The sequence below is a fragment of the Oncorhynchus gorbuscha genome, linkage group LG16 (assembly GCF_021184085.1).
Source record: "Oncorhynchus gorbuscha isolate QuinsamMale2020 ecotype Even-year linkage group LG16, OgorEven_v1.0, whole genome shotgun sequence".
Lineage (NCBI taxonomy): Eukaryota > Metazoa > Chordata > Actinopteri > Salmoniformes > Salmonidae > Oncorhynchus > Oncorhynchus gorbuscha.
The window spans coordinates 36,952,573-36,977,794 of record NC_060188.1 but is presented as its reverse complement, the minus strand read 5'-3'; the positions used below and the strand labels follow the sequence as shown (position 1 = coordinate 36,977,794).

The 25,222-nt window shown below is 43.2% G+C and overlaps 1 protein-coding gene across 2 annotated transcripts in view; it reads left to right on the top strand.

The window, feature by feature from the left end:
• The window catches only part of gfra4b (GDNF family receptor alpha 4b), a 98,931-nt gene extending 76,367 nt beyond the window's left edge, over nucleotides 1–22,564 (top strand). The window contains exons 3-9 of one of the 2 annotated variants that reach the window (XM_046303819.1): nucleotides 9,683–9,958; nucleotides 10,293–10,373; nucleotides 11,066–11,411; nucleotides 13,445–13,554; nucleotides 17,652–17,786; nucleotides 19,706–19,869; nucleotides 20,192–22,564. In XM_046303819.1, the coding sequence (XP_046159775.1) occupies nucleotides 9,683–9,958; nucleotides 10,293–10,373; nucleotides 11,066–11,411; nucleotides 13,445–13,554; nucleotides 17,652–17,786; nucleotides 19,706–19,869; nucleotides 20,192–20,332 (1,253 nt within the window). In that variant the 3' untranslated portion in view covers nucleotides 20,333–22,564. The remainder of the gene's footprint in view (nucleotides 1–9,682; nucleotides 9,959–10,292; nucleotides 10,374–11,065; nucleotides 11,412–13,444; nucleotides 13,555–17,651; nucleotides 17,787–19,705; nucleotides 19,870–20,191) is intronic. The other variant, XM_046303820.1, reaches the window with a different exon arrangement.
• The last annotated feature ends 2,658 nt before the right edge of the window (nucleotides 22,565–25,222 follow it).

Below are 25,222 nucleotides of genomic sequence, written 5' to 3'. Positions count from 1 at the left end.
ATCTCTCTCTGAATGACCTTCTTGATCCAAATCAGTCAGGTTTCAAGACTAGTCATTCAACTGAGACTGCTCTTCTCTGTATCACGGAGGCGCTCCGCACCGCTAAAGCTAACTCTCTCTCCTCTGCTCTCATCCTTCTAGACCTATCGGCTGCCTTCGATACTGTGAACCATCAGATCCTCCTCTCCACCCTCTCCGAGTTGGGCATCTCCGGCTCGGCCCACGCTTGGATTGCGTCCTACCTGACAGGTCGCTCCTACCAGGTGACGCGCTCTCACCACTGGTGTCCCCCAGGGCTCTGTTCTAGGCCCTCTCCTATTCTCGCTATACACCAAGTCACTTGGTTCTGTCATAACCTCACATGGTCTCTCCTATCATTGCTATGCAGACGACACACAATTAATCTTCTCCTTTCCCCCTTCTGATGACCAGGTGGCGAATCGCATCTCTGCATGTCTGGCAGACATATCAGTGTGGATGACGGATCACCACCTCAAGCTGAACTTCGGCAAGACGGAGCTGCTCTTCCTCCCGGGGAAGGACTGCCCGTTCCATGATCTCGCCATCACGGTTGACAACTCCATTATGTCCTCCTCCCAGAGCGCTAAGAACCTTGGCGTGATCCTGGACAACACCCTGTCGTTCTCAACTAACATCAAGGCGGTGGCCCGTTCCTGTAGGTTCATGCTCTACAACATCCGCAGAGTACGACCCTGCCTCACACAGGAAGCGGCGCAGGTCCTAATCCAGGCACTTGTCATCTCCCGTCTGGATTACTGCAACTCGCTGTTGGCTGGGCTCCCTGTCTGTGCCATTAAACCCCTACAACTCATCCAGAACGCCGCAGCCCGTCTAGTGTTCAACCTTCCCAAGTTCTCTCACGTCACCCCGCTCCTCCGCTCTCTCCACTGGCTTCCAGTTGAAGCTCGCATCCGCTACAAGACCATGGTGCTTGCCTACGGAGCTGTGAGGGGAACGGCACCTCAGTACCTCCAGGCTCTGATCAGGCCCTACACCCAAATAAGGGCACTGCGTTCATCCACCTCTGGCCTGCTCGCCTCCCTACCACTGAGGAAGTACAGTTCCCGCTCAGCCCAGTCAAAACTGTTCGCTGCTCTGGCTCCCCAATGAGCGTCTGGCTCCCCAAAGAGCGTCTGCTAAATGACTTAAATGTAATGTAATGTAATAATTTTGTACCTGCTTCCGACAGCATCTTCACAAGGTCCTTTACTGTTGTTCTGGGATTGATTTGCACTTTTCGCACCAAAGTACGTTCATCTCTAGGAGACAGAACGCGTCTCCTTCCTGAGTGGTATGACCGCTGCGTGGTTCCATGGTGTTTATACTTGCGTACTATTGTTTGTACAGATGAACGTGGTACCTTTAGGCATTTGGAAATTGCTCCCAAGGATGAACCAGACTTGTGGAGGTCTACAATTGTTTTTCTGATTTCTTTTGATTTTCCCATCATGTCAAGCAAAGAGGCACTGAGAATGAAGGTTGGCCTTGAAATACATCCACAGGTACACCTCCTATTGACTAAAATGATGTCAATTAGCCTATCAGAAGCTTCTAAAGCCATGCCATCATTTTCTGGAATTTTCCAAGCTGTTTGAAGGCACAGTCAACTTAGTGTATGTAAACCCACTGGAATTGTGATACAGTCAATCATAAGTGAAATAATCTGTCTGTAAACAACTTCCGACTTCAATTCTTCATACATACATATACAGTTGAAGTCGGAAGTTTACATACACTTAGGTTGGAGTCATTATGACTTTTTCAAACACTCCACAAATTTCTGGTTAACAAACTATAGTTTTGGCAAGTCGGTTAGGACATCTAGTTTGTGCATGACACAAGTTATTTTTCCAACAATTATTTACAGACAGATTATTTCACTTATGGAGTCGTGTTGTATCACAATTCCAGTGGGTCAGAAGTTTACATACACTAAGTCGACTGTGCCTTTAAACAGCTAGGAAAATTCCAGAAAATGATGTCATGGCTTTAGAAGCTTCTGATATGAAGAGTAGCTTAATGAATTGTATTTGAAAATCCCTCATTAATATGCTTCAAAGCAGCATGGAAAAGAAAGGGAATGTGGAAGTCGGGTATAAATCATGTATTGTCTCATTGCGTTTCATTTGATGAGTGCACCACTGGCCAGGGTTGTATATCAAGTGCGTTTATCCCTGCTTAATCCTTCTACAGAAAGAGCAGATTCAGAAAAAAACTTGAAGATAGAAGTCTCATTTTGCCAGCTGTCATGTCGCCGTATTGAGACAGATAGAGAGCCTTATAAAAGGACTTGGGACACAGCCGAGATAGATATATATCTACAGTGCTGTTACAGGCTTTATGTCCTCTGAATGCTCCACACAAAACATACAGTGGGTCCAAAATTATTGACAGCCTAGAGAAAAATGAGTGAAAATTATAAAATCATAAATAACTCAGACTGAGCTATAAAAAACTGGGAAATGTTATTTTAAACTAATGCAATTGCTCAAAGAATACAATTGTGTTCAACAAGCAATATTTGTTTCTCTCAAAAAGGTAAGGGTCAAAATGAATACCCCTGTTTTCAATAGCTTTCAATACCTCACCTGACAAGAACAACGGCTCTGAACCTTTTTTCTAAAATGTTTTATGAGATTGGAGAACACATTGGGAGGGATCTTATTCAGAATATTTCCAGATGCTTGATATACTTAGTCTGCGTTTATGGACTGCCCTTTTCAATTCAAACCACAGATTTGATGCAGAGATGGCCATTGCAAAATGTTGATTTGTGGCTAATTAAGCATTTATTTGGGGATTTTGATACGTGCTTGGGGTTATTGTCTTGCTGGAAGATTTACTTGCGGCCAAGTTTCAGCTTCCTGGGAGAGGCAACCTGTCACTGGTGTAGAGAGGAGTAGGCAGGAGGCAGTCACAGGTTTAGAACTACTGAATGTATTTAAGCACCATAGAACAAAGCTGGATGAAACCCAAACGCTGTTGTGCCTAAAATATATCTTCATAAACAAAAAGGCAAAGGGTGAACCCAAAGTGCAAAATATAAAGTACTCAGGAAATAGTAGGAGCGATTCCTCCCAGGAAAAAACAAGTAACATTTACAATGCCCGACAAAAACAAATGGCAGAGGGTGTATATATACAGTGATAGAGTGGGGATTGGAACCAGGTGTTTGTGTGTAATGATGGCGAGACAAGTCCGGGGTTGATAAGTGAAGGGCGTTTGCCAGCATTGAGTTCCCAAATACGAACAAAGCAATAGGCAGCACCCACATTGCCATTAAAGCACCATCCCAAAATGAGTTCAGCTATGTGAACAGAAAAGGCTTCCACTCACTTAATGTGCAGGTGATGTGTTATGTGATGTGTAAGAGATGGTGCTGAATGAGGTGGCCAGGTGGAATGTACAACCCCTTCACTCTGCAGAAGAACGATGTTGGTCTATATGCCTACAGGAGGGAGCTGTTGAGGATGGATGGCTTATTGGTGAGCGTTGCCTACTCATTTGAAGTATATTTGCCATTTCTAAAGCAACTTGAATTGTCCTGATGGGTCCTCTCTTTGTAGCTGTGTTTAGATTTCTACTGGTAAAGCCGCAATTAATCGAGCCAAATAAAACCTTTTTGGTTGTTCTCAACCTCTGACACTCGCACGTCTATTTCAGTAAATTAAAAACGCTTTTTTTTGGTTGCGTATGTTGTATTTCACGGTACGCATTGTATATTCCCCACAGGCTTTAAAGGGATGATTTTGACCATATATGGTTAATTAGTGGTGTTTCGAAAGGCAAATAGCCAAGGTTGTGCACGAGCACTGAGGCTGAAATCAATTGGTATTTATCAATGGTGACGATTGTAGGATTGTTTGATGCATTTTCTATGCCTATGAACATTCTAAATTCCGTTCGTAAGTAGTATTTTAGAATAATTTATGCAATATTGATAAATAGGCCCCTAAAACACCCCAGAACACTTACTTGATGAACAGTTCAGATGCAAAGTTTGGTAACAGAATGACAGTAAAATCTCCCTTTGTTTTTTTTAGTTGAACCTTTATTTAACATATTTTGAACTTGTCAGCTCAGGTAATTGATCCAGCAACCTTTTGGTTACTGGCCCAATGATCTAACCGCTAGGCTACCTGCCACCCCAGTGTTTATGTGAAGGTAGAACATTTTTTAGAAGTTTTAATGCTAATTTCCAGCAATTCTATCCATGGGGTGGATCATTTGTTTTTCTGTTTTAAAGCTAATTTCCTGCAATTATACACATTTTTACATGATGTATGTAATGATATCTGAGTCAAAGTGACCAACAAAATCAATGGGTGCCCCCTGCAGGTAAGGGCCCCTGGGCCGTTATTCGGCCATGATTAGTACAAGTTTAGTTAACTGGCTAGACTAACTTACCAATCTAAAAATTGTCAGCTGACATGGCTAATTGACTGTCAGCGACTGACAAAACAAGAGAACTGCTGATGCACAACCAAATGTTAACCTCTGTATTCTACTATTCTAACTCTTAACAGTAAGTTGAGTTGTTTACATTTTAATAATTTAGCAGACGCTCTTATCCAGAGCAACATCAAATCAAATGTCATTGGTCACATACACATGGTTAGCAGATGTTAATGCGAGTGTATCGAAATGCTTGTGCTTCTAGTTCCGACCATGCAGTAATATCTAACAAGTAATCTAACAATTTCACAACAACTACCTTATACACACAAGTGTAAAGGAATGAATAAGAATATGTACATATAAATATATGGATGAGTGGTGGCTGAACGGCATAGGCAAGATGCAGTAGATGGTATAGAGTACAGTATATACATATGAGATGAGTAATGTAGGGTATGTAAACATTATAAAGTGGCATTGTTTAAAGTGTTTAAAGTGACCAATTGTATTTAAATTAAAGCGGCTATAGATTTGAGTCAGCATGTTGGCAGCAGCCACTCAATGTTAGTGATAGATGTTTAACAGTCTGATGGCCTTGAGATAAAAGATGTTTTTCAGTCTCTCGGTCCTCGCTTTGATGCACCAGTGCTGACCTCGCCCTCTGGATGATAGCAGGGTGAACAGGCAGTGGCTCGGGTGATTGTTGTCCTTGATGTTCTTCTTGGCCTTCCTGTGACATCGGGTGGTGTAGGTGTCTTGGAGGGCAGGTAGTTTGTCCCCGGTGATGTGTTGTGCAGACCTCACTACCCTCTGGAGCGCCTTACGGTTGTGGGTGGAACAGTTGCCATGCCAGGAGGTGATATAGCCCGACGGGATATCTCAATTGTGCAATCTGTAAGAGTTTGAGTGTTTTGGATGACAAGGCAAATTTCTTCAGCCTCATCAAATCAAATCAAATGTATTTATGTAGCCCTTTGTACATCAGCTGATATCTCAAAGTGCTGTACAGAAACCCAGCCTAAAACCCCAAACAGCAAGCAATGCAGGTGTAGTAGCACGGTGGCTAGGAAAAACTCCCTAGAAAGGCCAAAACCTAGGAAGAAACCTAGAGAGGAACCAGGCTATGTGGGGTGGCCAGTCCTCTTTTGGCTGTGCCGGGTGGAGATTATAACAGAACATGGGCAAGATGTTCAAATGTTCATAAATGACCAGCATGGTCAAATAATAATAATCACAGGCAGAACAGTTGAAACTGGAGCAGCAGCACGGCCAGGTGGACTGGGGACAGCAAGGAGTCATCATGTCAGGTAGTCCTGAGGCATGGTCCTAGGGCTCAGGTCCTCCGAGAGAGAGAAAGAAAGAGAGAGAGAATTAGAGAGAGCATACTTAAATTCACACAGGACAGCGGATAGGACAGGAGAAGTACTCCAGATATAACAAACTGACCCTAGCCCCCAGACACATAAACTACTACTGCAGCATAAATACTGGAGGCTAAGACAGGAGGGGTCAGGAGACACTGTGGCCCCATCCGATGACATCCCCCGGACAGGGCCAAACAGGAAGGATATAACCCCACCCACTTTGCCAAAGCACAGCCCCCACACAACTAGAGGGATATCTTCAACCACCAACTTACCATCCTGAGACAAGGCCGAGTATAGCCCACAAAGATCTCCGCCATGGCACATCCCAAGGGGGGGGCGCCAACCCAGACCGGAAGATCACATCAGTGACTCAACCCCCTCAAGTGACCCACTCATGAGGTTGAAGTGGCGCTGTAGTGCCTTCTTCACCACTCTGTCTGTGTGGGTGGACAATTTCAGTTTGCCCGTGATGTGTACGCCTAGGAACTTAAAACTTTCCACCTTCTCACCTACTGTCCCGTTGATGTGGATGGGGGGGGGCTCCCTCTGTTATTTTCTTGACACCACACCCCGAGGGCCCTTACCTCCTCCCTATAGGCTGTCTCGTCGTTGTTGGTAATCAAGCCTACCACTGTAGTGTCGTCTGCAAACTTGATGATTGAGTTGGAGGTGTGCATGGCCAACCAGTCATGGGTGAACAAGGAGTACAGGAGAGGGCTGAGAACGCACCCTTGTGGGGCCCCAGTGTTGAGGATCAGCGGGGTGGAGATGTTGTTTCCTACCCTCACCACCTAGGGGCGGCCCGTCAAAGTCCAGGACCCAGGTGCACAGGGCGGGGAGAGTAAGTGCATACATTTTCATACTGGTTCCCTGTGGGAACCAAACCCACAACACTGGTATTGCAAGTGCAATGCTCTACCAACAAAGTTGCAATGGACTGAGTCCCTTACAGCCAGGGGATCTAAGTGACCGCTTATGCCTGCAGGCGGCCCTGATTTGAACCAAAAACCTGGTTGCTTCAGCCAGGAGGCTGACATTTGTCCGCAAGTGATTCTTCCAGCAAGACAATAACCCTAAGCACACATGAAAATCCACAAAGAAATGGTTAAGTGACCATAAAATCAACATATTGCAACAGCCATTTAAGTCTCCGGACTTGAACACCTTTGAAAACCTGTGGTTTGAATTGAAGAGCTGATATGAAGGTTTGGCGGAATGGTCTAAGATCATCCCCAAATCTCTTTCTCTGAACATTTTATTAGTCTGAAATAATATCATTTACCAATTTTCCTCGACCCTGTCGTAGAGTCAAGGACTGGTTCAAATAGAATGTCTTCCTAATGAGGATTTTACAATGCCTTTAGAAAGTATTCATACCCCTTAAAAGCCTAGGCATCCCGCTAGTGGAACAACTTTCGGTGAAACTGGAGGGCGCACATTTCAAATAAATAATCAGAAATTGTGAATATTAAACATTTAGGTACATACAAGTGTCTTATATCGGTTGAAAGCTTACATTCTTGTTAATCTACCTGCACTGTCTGATTTACAGTAGATATTACAGCGAAAGCATGCCATGCGATTGTTTGAGGATGGCGCCCCACATCACAATATTTTTCCACCGTCACAGGTTTCATAAATTCACAAATAGTGATTAAACATTCACTTACTTTTTTGAAAATTTTCCTCTGATTTGTCATCCAAAGGGTCCCAGCTGTAACATGTGTGTCGTGTCGTGTTAGAATCCTTCTTTATATGCCAAATAGTCAGTTTAGTTGGCGCCATCCATTTGAGTAATCAACTCGTTCACCATTCAAAGAAAGGAGTCTGAAAATCTACCCCTAAACTTTGTTTTCAACAAGTCAAAATATGTTTCTATTTACTCCTCAGACACTACAATATTTCTTAGGGAAAGAACTATGTTCAATAGGAAACTGAATTTAGCAGGTTCTTCTTGGCGCGCGCAAACATGGATTTCCAAGCCGGTGTCCTTGTACTAAAACTGTTATTTCTAATTTGTTATTCAAGTTACAAGCCTGAAACCTTGAACATAGACTGCTGACACCCAGTGGAAGCCATAGGAATTGTATCCTGGGAGCTAGAGTTGAGTGTACTGGCCATTGGAAGAGCATGGCCTCTCTCCAAAAAGAAAATCTGGTGGTTTCTTTGGATTTTCTCCTAACATATATCTCCTACATTATTTTACCATTTCTACAAACTTCAAAGTGTTTTCCTTCCAATGGTACCAATTATATGCATATCATGGCTTCAGGGCCTGAATAACAATAATACTTTGGGCACGTCATTCAGACAGGAAGTGGCGAAAAAAGGGGCCTAGCCTAATGACCCCTTAACTTATTCAACCACTTGTGCTACAGCCTGAATTGAAAATGTGTTAAATATCTCACCCATTTACACACACTAACCCATAATGAAAATGTGGTTTTGGAATTTTGCCAAATGTTTTGAAAATTAAGTACAGAAATATCAAATTTACATAAGTATCCCCTAGTCAATACATTTGTAGAATCACCTTTGGCAGCGATTACAGCTGAGAGTCTTTCTGGGTATGTCTCTAAGAGCTTTGTACACCTGGATTGTACTTGTTAGTACTTTTTATTTATTCTTCAGACTCTGTCATGTTGCTTGTTAATCATTGATAGACACCAATATTTTCAAGAGGATTGAAGTCAAAACTGTAACTAGGCCACTCAAACATTCAATGCCATCTTGGTAAGCAACTCCAGTGTATATTTGACGTTGTGTTTTAGGTTATTGTCCCGCTGAAAGGTGAATTTGTCTCCCAGAGTCTTTTGAAAAGCAGACTGCACCAGCTTTTCCTCTAGGATTTCGCCTGTGCTTAACTCAATTCCCTTTATTTTTATCCCCCCAAAAATCCTAGTACTTGACGATGACAAGCATGCCCATAATATGATGCAGCCACCCCCATGCTTGAAAATATTAAGAGTGGTACTCAGTGATGTGTTGTGTTTGGCCCAAATATAACACTTTGTATTGAGGACATAAAGTTAATTTATTTCCTCTTTTGTTTTTTTTGCAAATAGGTGCAAGTTTTGGAATATTTTTTAGTTTTGTACAGGCTTCCTCCTTTTCACCTTTTCACTTTGATTAGTATTGTGTGGGGTAACTACAATGCTGTTGATCCATCCTCAGTTTTCTCCATTAAACTCTAACTGTTTTAAAGTCACCATTGGTCCCCATCTACCAATAGTTGCCCGAGGCATTGGAAAACCTCCCTGGTCTTTCTGGTTGAATCTGTGTTTTGCTCAACTGAGGGAACTTACGGATAATCGCATGTGTAGGGTACAGGGATGAGGTAGTCATTCAAAAATCATGTTAAATGCAATTACTACACACAGTGAGTCCATGACACTTATTATTTGACTTGTTAAGTACATTTTTACTCCTGAACTTATCTAGGCTTGCCATAATAAAGGGGTTGAATACTTATTGACTCAAGACATTTCAGCTTTTGGTTTTTAATTCATTAGTTAAAAATTCTAAAAACATCATTCCACTTTGACATTATGGGATAGTAGGCCAGTGAGTAGGCCAGTGACACAATTCAGTCTCAAACATCTTTTAGGACAGAGAACGGGCTCTGGTGTAATAGACCAACAGAAACCAACAGATAGCCAGTAGTCAAATATTTTCAACATTTCATCAGATGTTTTCACAAGCCTCATGCTTTTCATTTGATTATTACAAGTGGTTTAGGTGATGGGTTGGGTGATCTGCATAATGAGAAATTAGGTTTCCAAAATTGAAACCGTGACCTGAAATAACCTGTGTACGCAATCATAATTGTTCTCCACTCCCTGCCTTCTACTCTTCTTTTCTCTCCACCACCCTCCCCATCCCCTTCTCTCCTGTAGCCCTGCATGAGGTCCTGTCTGCAGGCAGAGACTGTCTGGTGGCGGGGGACTCATGCTCCAGCGACGAGACCTGCAGCCCACGTCTGCGGACCCTGCGTCAGTGCGTGGCGGGCGACGGCAGCATGAAGCTGGGCCCCGGGGCCCGGAGCCAGTGCGCCAACGCCGTCTCAGCCCTGATTTCCAGCCCCCTGCATGGCTGCCAGTGCAAACGGGGCATGAAGAAGGAGAAGAACTGCCTCAGCATCTACTGGAGTCTCCATCAGTCTGTCATACACGGTGAGCAACTTAGCTCTGTCATTTGTATCGAATGGCGGCCAAGTCCATTTATGTAACACAGGTTACAGATTTAACTCTCTACCCACAACACAATCTGGCTGACGCAGCTTAGTCATGATGCCTGGCACACAGTCAGTCATCAGTCACCACACCTGGCGTCACCGTGTAACAAATTACTGAAGGTCCTTGGAGAGGGGGAGTATTTGCTGTATTAACCTGCAGGAGTCGTAATAAACAACTACAGGAAATGAACAATGTGCAAGTCCTGATCATTCGCTCCAAAGGGATAGTGTCATTACTGTGTCATATAATGTGTCATTCCGTATCCCCTCAGGACTCAACCTGGTAGAGAGTTACCCTTACAAAGCCGTGGAGAGAGACTACTACTCCGTTCGTCTGGCCTCCATCACGGCTGGTAAGTACATGGACCTCAGTTTATTTTGATGTTACCGCAAACTTTTGACCATGAGCCAGAGGTTTCATGTTGAAAATAAACCACCATCTTTTAGGTCCCCCTGGAGGGCAGCCTTAGGCATAGAATAACCCACATTGTATCCTGGAGGCATAGTTAAAAATTAATACAATTAGCATTATAAAAAATGTGGTTTTGCTTCCAAGCATCTCATTTACATCTGCTTTAACATTTTCATTTGCAGGAAGAGAAGTACAGAGGAACAATGAATTACCCGTCAATAATTATTTAGGTTTCTCAAGACGTTTACTACTTTTAAATGGCAATTTCCCTCAAGACTATGTCTGAATGTGTTGATTCACTTATAATGAGATTATTGTGTCATGCTTTGGAAATTCAAATTAGGTTCTAAATATGCTCTAACCATCAAATATATCTACCCATAACTTATATATTTGTTTGGTTATTTGAAGAGGACTACAGTATGATGGTGTGCCTCCTCGGAGGAAAGAATCCAATGCATTCAAACAAAGAATACCACTAACCTTAGAAGAGAGGAACCTGATTATCTATCTGTATTGTTTCAACAATATATCACTGATGGGTGATATAGCATTTACCAAAAATGTTATGCTTGGTCATTCTCTTATTCTATGATACTGATTCCTGGTTCCTCCTATTCCTTGCGCCAACAGACTCTGAGGCCAATGTGGCGACGGTGAACCGTTGCCTGGACGCAGCCAAGGCGTGTAATGTTGACGACCTGTGCCAGAAGCTCCGCACAGAGTACGTATCTGCCTGCATCAAACCCTTGGCCAAGTCGGGCCTCTGCAACAAGGCCAAGTGTAATAAGGCCCTACGCCGGTTCTTTGATCGCGTCCCTCCAGCCTACACACATGAGCTGCTTTTCTGCCCTTGCACGGACATGGCGTGCGCCGAGCGACGCAGGCAAACCATTGTCCCCGGCTGCTCCTATGAGGGTTCAGACAAACCCAGCTGCCTCATACAGATGAGTATGTGCAAGGGTGACTATGTGTGCAGGTGAGTTAGAAGCTCTAATAACACAACATACTGTTAATGTGTAATGTACTGCACCTATTTACTTACTTTTCTATTTTGGGACATAGACCACAATGAGCTACTACCACTTTCTGTTTTAGCCAACATATTGTGACTCGCTCCCAGAGAGGTTGATCTCGGCCAGCTCATCTAACAGTCTTGTACACTCAGTGTAAGATGTATAACATTGACTCCCAAACATATTTTTGCTTTTACCAAAAAACTGTTGTTCATATTTATTGTGAACCACTAACTCAACAAACCAATGCTTCAACCCAGTCTTTAGTCAGGAGTCTCATGACCCAGACAGTACCAGCTGTGACCCACCAGTGGAGCCGTGACCGATAATTTGGGAACCACATCTGTATCATGTCAGACAAACCGAACAAGCAATCAACAATGGTTCAATATCTACCCCCAAGCTGTCCACCAACATCATTTAGAACACCCCTGAGAGTCTGCTGGATAAACACATTAAATATTTTACACAGATAAAATGTAAGATGGTTTAAAGTTATTGCGATCTCTTGTCATGACCATTATTTCTCCTTCCCCCTTTCCTGCTCTGTGGCTGTACTAATGATTCTGGATTGTGGAAATAAATAAATAAATGCCCCTCACTGCAGTATGCCACATAGCCTTACATGTAACCTTAGCAAAAAATAAATGTCATCTAACTGTCAACTGTTTCTTTTCAGCAAACTTAACATGTGTAAATACTTGTATGAACATAAGATTCAACAACTGAGAAATAAACTGAACAAGTTCCATAGACATGTGACTAACAGAAATGTAATAATGTGTCCCTGAACAGGGGGGGGGGGGGTCAAAAGTAACAGTCAGTATCTGGTTTGGCCACCAGCTGCATTAAGTACTGCAGTGCATCTCCTCCTCATGGACTGCACCAGATTTCCCAGTTCTTGCTGTGAGATGTTACCCCACTCTTCCACCAAGGCACCTGCAAGTTCCCAGACATTTCTGGGGGGGAATGGCTCTAGCCCTCACCCTCCGATCCAACAGGTCCCAGACGTGCTCAATGGGATTGAGATCTGGACTTCTGCCATGGCAGAACACTTACATTCTTGTCTTGCAGGAAATCACACACAGAATGAGCAGTAAGGCTGGTGGCATTGTCATGCTGCAGGGTCATGTCAGGATGTGCCTGCAGGAAGGGTACCACATGAGGGAGCAGGATGTCTTCCCTGTAACGCATAGCATTGAGATTACCTGCAATGACAACAAGCTCAGTCCGATGATGCTGTGACACACCGCCCCAGATCATGACGGACCCTCCACCTCCAAATCAATCCCGCTCCAGAGTACAGTCCTCAGTGTAACGCTCATTCCTTCGACAATAAACGCGAATCCGACCATCATCCCTGGTGAGACAAAACCGCGACTCATCAGTGAAGAGCACTTTTTTGCCAGGCGACGTTGTTGCCTGTGATGTCTGGTGAGGACCTGCCTTACAACAGGCCTACAAGCCCTCAATCCAGCCTTTCTCAGCCTATTGCATTCCTGGTGTAACTCAGGCAGTTGTTGTTGCATCCTGTACCTGTCCCGCAGGTGTGATGTTCAGATGTACTGATCCTGTGCAGGTGTCATGCCTCCTTGCAGCATGCCTAAGGCACGTTCAGGCAGATGAGCAGGGACCCTGGGCATCTTTCTTTTGGTGTTTTTTCAGAGTCCGTAGAAAGGCTTCTTTAGTGTCCTAAGTTTTCATAACTGTGACATTAATTGCCTACCATCTGTAAGCTGTTAATGTCTTAACGACCGTTCCACAGGTGCATGTTCATTAATTGTTTATCATTGAAAAGTTATTTGGATTTTTACAAATGATCTTTGAAAGACAGTTTTTTTTGCTGAGTTTACTAGTGCGGTACCAAATTCATAGCATAACCCTATCGTCCACCAGTGAAAACCATTTCATAAAACATTCATATTTTTTACTATTGTAATTTGTGTCCGGCCCTTGCTCGCTACTAAACCGTGCTAGTTGTATTGGATCTGTGTAGGTCCCGTCTGGCTCAGTTCCAGTACGACTGCCAACCAGCCGAGTCGTCTGCCAACAGCTGCAAGCAGGGGAACTATGGAGCCTGTCTACTTGCCTACACAGGCCTGATAGGTGGGTACAGAGCCTGAGAGAGCAACTTAAGAATGAGAACGGATTGGAGAAAGCAAAATGAGTGGAGGAGAGGATAAATCGATGAATGGAGAACAGGAGAAAGAGAGAAAAGGAAGTATTTAACTAACCTAGTGTACTGAAAAAGGAGAAAGCAGTTAGAGGGGCAATGAGAGAAGGATGGAAAAGGTTCATTAATGAGTAAAAAAACAAAGATTGTCAGGAAATATTTGATTTGAGGGAAATTAAAGTTACTATTTAAAGGAGCTACATGTAACAAGTTAGCTATCACTGAAAGATGCTGATGTATGTACATACAAGGAAAGTATTTGCCATTTGGAGGTGGACATGCTACATTTAGCTTCTTTAATAGTGTAGGCCTAAAATAAATGAGTAGGATTTGAGTATATCCTATTTGTGAAGGTTTAAAGCAGTATGTACCCTGAGTATACAAAACATTAAGAACATGCTCTTTCCACAAGACTGACCAGGTGAATCCAGGTGAAAGCTATGATCACTTAATGCCACTTCAATCAGTGTAGATGAAGGGGAGGAGACAGGTTTAAGAAAGGGTTTTTAGACAATTGATTCTTGAGACAATTTAGACATGGCTTGTGTATGTGTGCCATTCAGAGGGTGAATGGGCAAGACAAAAGTTTGCAGTGGCTTTGTACAGGGTATTGCAGTATTTGACAGGTACACCGGTTTGTGTCAGGAACTGCAACGCTGCAGGGTTTTTCTCAAGTTTCCCGCGTGTATCAACAATGGTCCACCACCCAAAGGACATCCAGCCAACTTGACACAACTGTGGGAAGCATTGGCGCCAATATGGGCCATCATCCTTGTAGAGTCCATGTCCCAACGAATTGAGGCTGTTCCGAAGAAAAAAGGGGAGGGGGGGTGCGGCTCTATATTAGGAAGGTGTTCCTAATGTTTGTTCAGTGTATATACTATATACAGTTGAATTTGGAAGTTTACATACACCTTAGCCAATTACATTTAAACTTTGTTTTTCACAATACTTGACATTTAATCATAGTAAATATTCTCTGTCTTAGGTCAGTTAGGGTCACCACTTGTATTATAAGACTGTGAAATGTCAGAATAATAGTATAGATTTATTTCAGCTTTTATTTCTTTCATCACATTCCCAGTGGGTCAGAAGTTTACATACACTCAATTAGTATTTGGTAGCATTGCCTTTCAATTGTTTAACTTGGGTCAAATGTTTTGGGTAGCCTTCCACAAGCTTCCCACCATAAGTTGGGTGAATTTTGGCCCATTGCTCCTAACAGAGCTGGTGTAAATGAGTCAGGTTTGTAGGTTTCCTTGCTCGCACACGCTTTTTCAGTTCTGCCCACAAATTGTCTATAGGATTGAGGTCAGGGCTTTGTGATGGCCACTCCAATACCTTGACTTTGTCCTTAAACCATTTTGCCACAACTATGGAAGTATGCTTGGGGTCATTGTCCATTAAGAAGACACATTTGCGACCAAGCTGACGTCTTGAAATGTTGCTTCAATATATCTACATCATTTTCTTGCCTCATGATGCCATGTATTTTGTGAATTGCACCAGTCCCTCCTGCAGCAAAGCACCCCCACAACATGATGCTACCACACCCGTGCATCACAGTTGGGATGGCATTCTTCAGCTTGCAAGCCTCCACCTTTTTCCTCCAAACATAACGATGGTCATTACTGCCAAACAGTTCTATTTTTGTTTCATCAGACCAGAGGACATTTATCCAAAAAGTAGGATCTTTGTCCCTGTGTGCAGTTGCAAACCAGTCTGGCTTTTTTATGGCGGTTTTGGAGCAGTGGCTTCTTCCTTGCTGAGTGGCCTTTCAGCTTATGTCGATGTAGGACTCGTTTTACTGTGGATATAGATAATTTTGTACCTGTTTCTGACAGCATCTTTACAAGGTCCTTTGCTGTTGTTCTGGGATTGATTTGCACGTTTCGCACCAAAGTACGTTCATCTCTAGGTGACAGAACGCGTCTCCTTCCTGAGCGGTATGACGGCTGCGTGGTCCCATGGTGTTTATAGGTAGGCCTTGAAATACATTCACAGGTACACCTCCAATTGACTCAAATTATGTCAATTAGCCTAACAGAAGCTTCTAAAGCCATGACATAATTTTCGGGAATTTTCCAAGCTGTTTAAAGGCACAGTCAACTTAGTGTATGTCAACTTCTGACTCACTGGAATTGTGATACAGTGAAATCTGTCTGTAAACAATTGTTGGAAAAATGACTTGTCCTGCACAAAGTAGATGTCCTAACCGACTTGCCGAAACTACAGTTTGTTAAGAAGAAATTTGTGGAGTAGTTGAAAAACGAGTTTTAATGACTCCAACTTAAGTGCATGTAAACTTCCGACTTCAACTGTATGTCCTAATATGCCATACACATAAGGACAGTAGCGTGCCGTGGTTCTGGGGCCTGGGCCTTCAGTGAAGTCCTACACAGTCCCACCCGAATTAATCCACCTCTTATTACCATCATTATGATTCCATGGCTCTAGACACTATACATTTAGACAGAAACGCAGTATAACCAGGCGTTGCGTCACCTTGAAATTGACATTTTTATTCTGAGAATTGCAGGGGAAGAGTACAATACCTTTTCATTGTGCAGCTTCGTTGCCCTGCGCGCTTGTTCGTTGAGCTGTAGATCCACTCGGATGTCCCCAAAAGTTTTCAAAAGCACCATTGCTTGTAAGTGCCCAGCCGTACTTTGGTGTCTCGTTGCTGCCTTGGTTAGACAACTCAGGGTTGCAAAGCCAGTGTGGCTCCACACACCAAATTGATCACTTGCAAATAATAGGCATTCCCAGCAGTACAGTTTGCAGTGCTTCTCGGAGCCTGTGAGTCATTGATAGCACCCATAGTTGAAAGTGGCGAACGAACCCCTTTCCCGCCTGTCACAGGCTTTGTAGCGTCAGCAACTACCTCTCCTGACAATGTCTAACTTTTCTTGAAAAGTTTGTCTTGAGAATGGCGTTATAATTATATCCTCGACCAAATCGATATCTTCTCCTTCCGCCATTGTGGGTTGAAAAAACAGCTTAGTAGTACGCAAATTAATTTGTTTATCAATTTCACTTTCCTAGTCCTGAGACCTGCCCATATAGGACCTGCATCTCAATATTGATAATCCAATCAAAAGACGTGCACGCACTACGCCTGCTAGCTGGCTCCTGTGTACAATAGCCAACTCTAAAGCTGATTGGTTGACACTAAATTTTTATTTCCATTCACTTTAAGCTACAAGCTGGCAGATTTTAGACCCCTGGCAACACATGGCTGAATATGATTGGATAAAAGATCTAACATAAAGACCAGCCCTCCAAATCTCAACCTGGGGCTGGAAGCAGTGCAACCAAGAGGAACGCTATGAAATGAAGAGTGTGAGGGAATAATCTGGGGAATAATTTAATACATATTTGTGGGAAAATATATATTTTTAAAATTATATTCTGATGATGTTTAGGCCAGCAGAGAAGGCCTTGCTGGCCCTGACGGCCCACCACTGCATAAGGACCTCTGAAGGCAGACTCTGAAGTGTAAAGGCTGTTATTACACTTTGAGAAGTGTCTTTGATGAAATGTAGACTTTGATTTATGCACTCGTTCAAAGATTGGCCATTTTTCTTTCATGCTCTCGAAAAAAAGAGCACAAGTGACCTAATACATTTCAAGAGCATTCTGTGGTGCCCTTCAGCAAACAGACAATTGGCATTTTCAATCCTGGTCTGTATTTATTAAGCACTTAAACTCTCCATTCCATTTCAAAACTTGGGAGAGAAATGGCACACAAACACTTCCAACCATTTTCAAAGAAAGCGCAAATGAAAGTGTCTGACTCCATAAAAACGAGCAACAGACAGCTGGCAAGAATTACCCTCAACACACTTGTATTCATAGCTGCATTTTTGCTCATTTCTTGAATAACACATCCCCACTCACATTGTGCGATTGAACAGTGAATTGCAAACAAGGTTCATGAATGTTTTACGTTGCATAACAGTCCTATAACAATGGGTCTTTCGAGGGAATGAATATTTGATACTAAACTGAGAACATGTTGTTTCTGCAGGCAGTTCGATAACTCCCAACTATATGGATAACTCCACATCTAGCGTGGCCCCGTGGTGCTCCTGCTCTGCCAGCGGAAACCAGAGAGTAGAGTGCTCCGACTTCCTGGAATACTTCACCAACAACGTCTGTCTCGGTGAGTGGCTCCCATCAAGTCATCACAAAAAGCAGTCTCCAGTGACTTAGCCTGCATCCCAAATGGCCTAGTTGTGACTAGGTTCCATAAGGCGCTGGTCAAGAGTAATGCACTATTTAGGGAATAGGGTGGCATTTGGGATATAGCCTTAGAGTAGGGTTGTGTTCACTAGGCACGCGATGGAGGAAAACGGCCCAAGGTACTTTCTGAACTATTGGAAACATTTTGAAACCTTTTGCTATGGTATCCCTAATGAGCATGTTACACTACCCAGGTTTACAGGGGAGAAGAACAAGAGCAACATCTTATTGTATCTCAAGATGCCCTATTTCTATAAAATATTGTTATTTATATTCCAATGGTAAAATATATGGGACGATGTACTCCATGAGTTCTGGGGATTTTGCCCTTTAGTTTTTTTGTAATGTCTCTCATATGCTGTCTCCCTTTGAGGAATGATTTATCCAACATCTCAAAAGCAACACTTTGGTTTTCCATTACAATAATTGGTCTACATAACAATGCTTTTGCAATTATTCTACAAAAAAACCTTCACAGAGCTCCCATTGAAACCAAGCATAATTTGATTTGTCTAATCTGTTGGATTAAATGCAGTTTTTCTCTTATTTCCAAATGTTATTTATTGGATGTTACTCCTCGTTCATCCTAGCCTACTTGCATTGAATACCTGTGCCAAAGGACTACAGCAAATTGGGCTCACAAGGAGAAGTGATTTGACGAGGGGAAAATTTGATACAATGAGGCAGATATGTCCCACAGCAGTTAGTCACCTGTAGGCTCAATAGCAGTGAACGATTGTGTTAAATAGTTATCCCCTCTGTGGGAAAATGACCAGTCAGAGTATAATCTCGTGCTTTTTCTTTCTATTTCTTCCTTTCACTCTCTCGCTCCTCTCTCTTTCACCCCTCTCGCTCTCTCTCTCTCATATTAATCATCCCCTTCATGCCGTATCCTTGGTAATTCCACCTGGGTGTTCAGTGCATTTCCTTTTCACTCAGGAAAGAGAATCACAGGGCTTACCTAAAGTAATAACATATTTATTAATTCACCCCATCTTATTGGCTTATGCATAAATTCCCGTTTCAACAGTTGATGTAAATATTAGCTGATAATATGCAACTTGTATAGAGTTCCTTATGGAGACCATTTGTGTCGATTACAGACTTAACCCATAATAGCATAGTAATGTTATTACCTGTAATGATTGTGTAATATTTCATGTTGGGAGACAAGCTAGTTTAACCTTACATTTACATTTAAGTCATTTAGCAGACGCTCTTATCCAGAGCGACTAAGCAAATGTGTGATATGTTCATGATCCATCTAGAAGATGAAGAGTGCCTTCAAGCACATGACCCAGACGTTCATTTTTGGCTTTATTTTAGGAGCTTCATGCATCATTGTGGGTGACTCACTCACCATGAAGGTTATCCATTTCTATTCCAATCTTGTGCATGCCCTTTCTAATAATTAATCATCCTTATTATTGACTTTGCTACAGTGTTTTCATCTGACCTGTTTAAACAGACAGGGGCTATCTTCCTCCCGGGTAAATCTAGTGCCATCAGATAGAAACCTGTCCTGTGGCCTCTCCTCTCCATGACAAAAAAGGACACAGAGCGAGGTCTCAGACTTGTTTGGCCGAGAACACTAGTCTGTGAGCTAATGAGAGGATGTGGAGAGGCAGGTGCAGTTGGGGAAACAAGAAGAGAATACTGAGTATTTTTTTATCCACCGAGCAAATCCAAATTGGTCCAAGCCGCTCAGGCAGAGTCCTGTGCAGTAATTGAATGTGGGCGTGATTATAAATTCATTAAGACGTATCAGGTCCATTTCGGGAGCCTCAGGTTAATTGTCTCCTCTTCTCACACTGTGCCTTTTCTCATCTTGTGAAACAGGGAATGCTCTCCTGGCGTTTGGGAGCGGGACAGACGTGATGCCCACGTCCAGCGAATTGAGACACCTCAGCCCAGCCACTGGCAGAGAGAGCCATGCCATCAACCCTCTGCCTGATACTGTGGAGACCACACGGAACATTCCGGAATCAATTATTACAACACAGGTGTGGTGATTGTTTCATCAGGGTCAGAGAAAATGGAATATTATAGTTTTTCAGTTGTTTGTACAGCATTTCATCTAAAGAAAAGGTTGCCAGGAGTTGATACCTTTGCCAGTTAAGTTCAGGGAGGTTATATTTGCATATTTAGAGGACTCCCACCCGATCACCTTTGACACATCGTTTTGAAATTTCTGAATGATAATGCATAGCTTATAGTTTTGGCCCTCGGCAGTGAATAATACCTACCTAGTTATGTTATGTTTCAGGCTAACCATGTGGGGCTACAATGCTTTTTGTCAAATTGATCTCTCTTTCTCACCCTTAGGCCAGCGGAAATGACCGATTGTGGAGAGATTCTACCCTCCCGTCAGATGGGCTCCCAAACTCTGCCCACGCACTTGGCCTACTGCCTCCAACTTCCTTTACTGGCCTTTTGGTCCTACCTCTGGTCTTATATGGTCACTAAATGAGGAAGCACTGCCAAGGACCACCCATAAAGCAGGAGTATTTGTTCACAAATTCTGGATACATTTTTGTCTTTAGCATATAGGCTACTCCGTCTCCTAAACATATACAGCATAGTCCTTTTCCTATTTTTTGTGTGAGTGGTTCAATTGCACTTGCAAGTCCCTTAGGTGTACGACTTGGAGAGACTGAGACAGATTGGTTTCAATCTGTATACTTGTACATTGTTATCGCTTCGAGTCAAGATGAAAGTACTTTTTAGTGGACTAACCTACCATCCAGCTATCCAAGCACATCCAAGCACAGGACTAAATTCTAAAAATGCCATCGGGAACTGCACGGTTATTCCTTAAGATCTATATATAAACGGAAAGATCACGAGAAACGGACTCTAGTGAACTGTCTTTATTTTGTACTCAACTGCACAAACTGATTGGAAAAGACCCTTGCGGATATAAGGACTTTAATACCGCTCTCTTCGACTTGACTGAAGGAGGAACATTGTTTCTGATTAATACTGGAATGGTAGAGATGGACAATGGAGCTACTATTCATCCATTCTGGACAAATACACTGACTCTGATCATTCCAAGTGCTGTTGGCTGCAAGAGATGTGGAAACTTTAGAATATGTGGGATAGCTCTGACCTAATGATTATCATGCACGCGGTGAAGATTGGGCTCTTTGTCATGCTGTCATCGCCAGTTCATTTGTTCTCGCTAATGCTTAGCTAAGTGTTCATTATAAAACACTTTCTTCTCCTAGAACTTTGTTAAAATTAAGTTATGAGCAAACATGTTCTCTGTGTACAGTACCATTGTTCTGTGTTTGTGTGGAAGGACTGCCTTCTTTTCCTCATTGTGTAAATGGACATTTCTCAAAGGGTGTCTGAATTAGTATGCCATATACGAACAAGGGCTTGTGTCTGCCGAAATGTACTGCGCTGCCCTCGGGCGGCAGGGTAGCCTAGTGGTTAGAGCGTTGGACTAGTAAACGGAAGGTTGCAAGTTCAAATCCCCGAGCTGACAAGGTACAAATCTGTCGTTCTGCCCCTGAACAGGCAGTTAACCCACTGTTCCTAGGCCGTCATTGAAAATTTGAATTTGTTCATAACTGACTTGCCTAGTTAAATAAAGGTAAAATAAAAAATAAAAAAATACACATCAACCATAGTTGCTGAAACCATGCTGGAATGCACAATGTGAAAAGAAAATATCAGAGACAATAGCAGAATACAGTACAGTTTGTACAGTAGAAAGGGTATATGTGACCTGTTCATGGTAAGATGGTCATGAATGATGCGATGTTCAATGGGGGAAGACAATGGGTTTCTGACGACATGGATAATCTAAAGTTGGCTGGGTTTACTGTGCATTGGCAGGACAGATAAGCTACTTCTGGTAAGACGAGGGGTGGGGGTGTGTGTATTTGTCAATAACAGCTGGTGGGCAATGTCTAATATTAAAGAAGTCTTGAGGTGGAGCACCTCATGATAAGCTGTAGACCACACTATCTACCAAGAGAGTTCTTATCTATAGTATTCGTAATCATGTATTTTACCACCACACATCGATGCTGGCACTAAGACTGCACTCCACGAACTATAAGCAAACAAGAAAAAGCTCATCCAGAAGTGACGCTCCTAGTGGCCGGGGACTTTAATGCAGGCAAACTTAAATAATGTTTTACCTCAAATCTAGACAACCTTTACTTCACACACAGAGACACATACAAAGCTCTCCCTCGCCCTCCATTTGGCAAATCTGACTATAAATTTATCTTCCTGATTCCTGCTTACAAGCAAAAATGAAATCAGGAAGTACCAGTGACTCGCTCAATATACAGAAGTGGTCAGATGACACGGATACTATGCTACAGGACTATTTTGCTAGCACACACTGGGATATGTTCAGCCGATGTGTGCAAGACCTTTAAACAGGTCAACATTCACAAAGCCACGTGGCCGGATGGATTACCAGGACATGTACTCCTGGTACACGTCCTGTCAAGTGTCTTCCCTGACATTTTCAACCTCTGCCTGACCCAGTCTGTAATATAACATGTTTCAAGCAGAACACCATAGTCCCTGTGCCAAAGGAAGCGAAGATAACCTGCTCAAATGATTTCCCTCCCCGTAGCACTCATATCGGTAGCCATGAAGTGCTTTGAAAGGTGGATAATTGCTCACATCAACACCATCATCCCGGAAACACTAGACCCACAACAATTTGCATACCGCCCCAATAGATCCACAGACGACACGATCTCAATCGCACTCCACACTGCCCATTCCCACCTGTACAAAAGGAACAACTATGTGAGAATGCAGTTCATTGACTACTGCTCAACGTTCAACACCATAGTGCCCACAAATCTCATCACTAAGCTAATTACCCTGGGACTAAACACCTCCCTCTGCAACTGGATCCTGGACTTTTTGACGGGCCGTCCCCAGGTGGTAAGTTTAGGCAACAACACGTCTGCCATGCTCATCCTCAACACTGAGGCCCCTCATGGGTGCATGCTTAGTTCCCTCTTATACTCCCTGTTCACCCATGACTGTGTGGCCAAACACGACTCCAACACCATCATTAAGTTTGCTGACGACACAACAGTGATGGGACTGATTACCGACAACGATGAGACAGCCTATAGGGAGGTGGTCAAAGACCTGGCAGTGTGGTGCCAGGACAACAACATCTCCCTCAATGTAAGCAAGACAAAAGAGCTGAACGTGGACTACAGGAAAAGATGAACCTGAACAGGAGGCCACCATTAACATTGACGTAGTGGAGCGGGTCAAGAGATTCAAGTCGTTGGTGTCTACATCACCAACAAACTATCATGGTCCAAACACACCAAGACTGTGGTGAAGAAGGCACGACAACACCTTTTCCACCTTTAAGAGACCGAAAATATTTGGTATTGGTTCCTAGATCCTCAAAAAGTTCATCCTGACCGGTTGCATCACCACCTATGATAGCAACTGCTCGGCTGTAAGGAGCTACAGAGGGTAGAGTGTACGTCCCAGTACATCACTGGGGCCAAGCTTCCTGCCATCCAGGACCTATATAATAGGCGGTGTCAAAAGAAGGCCCAAAAAATTGTCAAAGACTCCAGTCAACCAAGTCATAGACTGTGCGCTCCGCTACCGCACGGCAAGCGGTACCGGAGGATCAAGTCTAGGACCAAAAGGCTCCTTAACAGCTTCTACTCCCAAGCCATAAGACTACTGAACAATTAATCATATGGCGCCAGCTGGACCCCCCCTTCCATTTGTTTTATCACTGCCGCTACGTGCTGTCTATGATCTATGCATAGTCACTTTACCCATAACTACATGTACAAATACCTCTAATCAAACCTGTCACACCCTGATCTGTTTCACCTGTCCTTTTGATTGTCTCCACCCCCTCCAGGTGTCGATTATTATCCCCGGTGTATATATCCCTGTGTTTCCTGTCTCTCTGTGCCAGTTCGTCTTGTTTGCCAATTCAACCAGCAGTTTCCCTTGCTCCTATATTTCTCTGTTTGTTTCTAGTCCCCCTGGTTTCGACTATTGCCTGTTCTGACTCTGAACCCGCCTGCCTGACCACTCTGCCTGTTCTGACTCTGAACCCGCCTGCCTGACCACTCTGCCTGTTCTGACTCTGAACCCGCCTGCCTGACCACTCTGCCTGTTCTGACTCTGAACCCGCCTGCCTGACCACTCTGCCTGTTCTGACTCTGAATCTGCCTGCCTGACCACTCTGCCTGTTCTGACTCTGAACCCACCTGCCTGACCACTCTGCCTGTTCTGACTACCAGCCTGACTACCAGCCCCTTGTACTGTATTTGGACTCGGATCGGTTTCTGACCCCTGCCTGGCCTGACCTCGAAACTGCCTATCACCTGGTAATGTTTGGACTCTGACCTGGTTTATGAACTCTTGCCTGTCCCCGGCCTGTCTTTGCCTACTCCCTTTGTTATAATAAACATCAGAGCTCTACCATCTGCCTCCTGTGTCTGTATTTGGGTCTTGCTTTCTGCCCTTATACCTGTAAGCACATTGTCTCGGTACAGGTACCTCCTGTATATAGCCTCGTTAATGTTATTTTACGTGTTACTTTTTAGTATTTTTTACTTTAGTTTATTTAGTAAATATTTTCTTAACTCTTTCTTGAACTGCGTTGTCGGTTAAGGACTTGTAAGCATTTCACAGTAAGGTTTTTCACCTGTTGTATTGGCGCATGTGACAAATACAATTTGATTATGATGTTCATAGCAGATTTCTATCCCTTTTTACTGAGTACAGTAATGTGTGTATTTGTTAAGTCTAGTCTGGACGCAATTAATAGCTTGATTAATTAAAGTAGAAATGTTGATGTCTTATCGGGCACAGAATATGCAAAGAACACGAATGACAACTAAGCATTTTGTACATTTCAATAACGGAACGGAATGATGCCTTGTAGAGGGCTATGATTAGAAAATTAAAAGAGTGAAGTAGCTGTGGGGTAAAGTTAGTCAGGTGAATCCAAGCTGTTTCCCTCTCAAAAATAACAGTCTGGTGGCTAGTTCGTCTCTGGAAAAATTAGTTGGCAATGAGGGAGTGGGTTAGCAGTGTGTATTACTACTGTAAGTCAAGGATACCATGTTTACGTCAATGCGAGATTTTGCCAATGTGGTTAATTCACTGGTTGGTTAAATCATTCAAAAGGCAGTATTATGGGGAAACCCTTGTTTGTATTCGTAGGCCTACTTTGATGATGTGGAACGGATAGCAGCAATCAGTATGAACACTCAGAGTGCGACTAAACTCAACTCATCACATCGCATGACTGACTGCTTTAAATTTTCATACACAAAGTTCTGTGAGAAAAACATGAAATCGGTCCATATGGCTTACCTC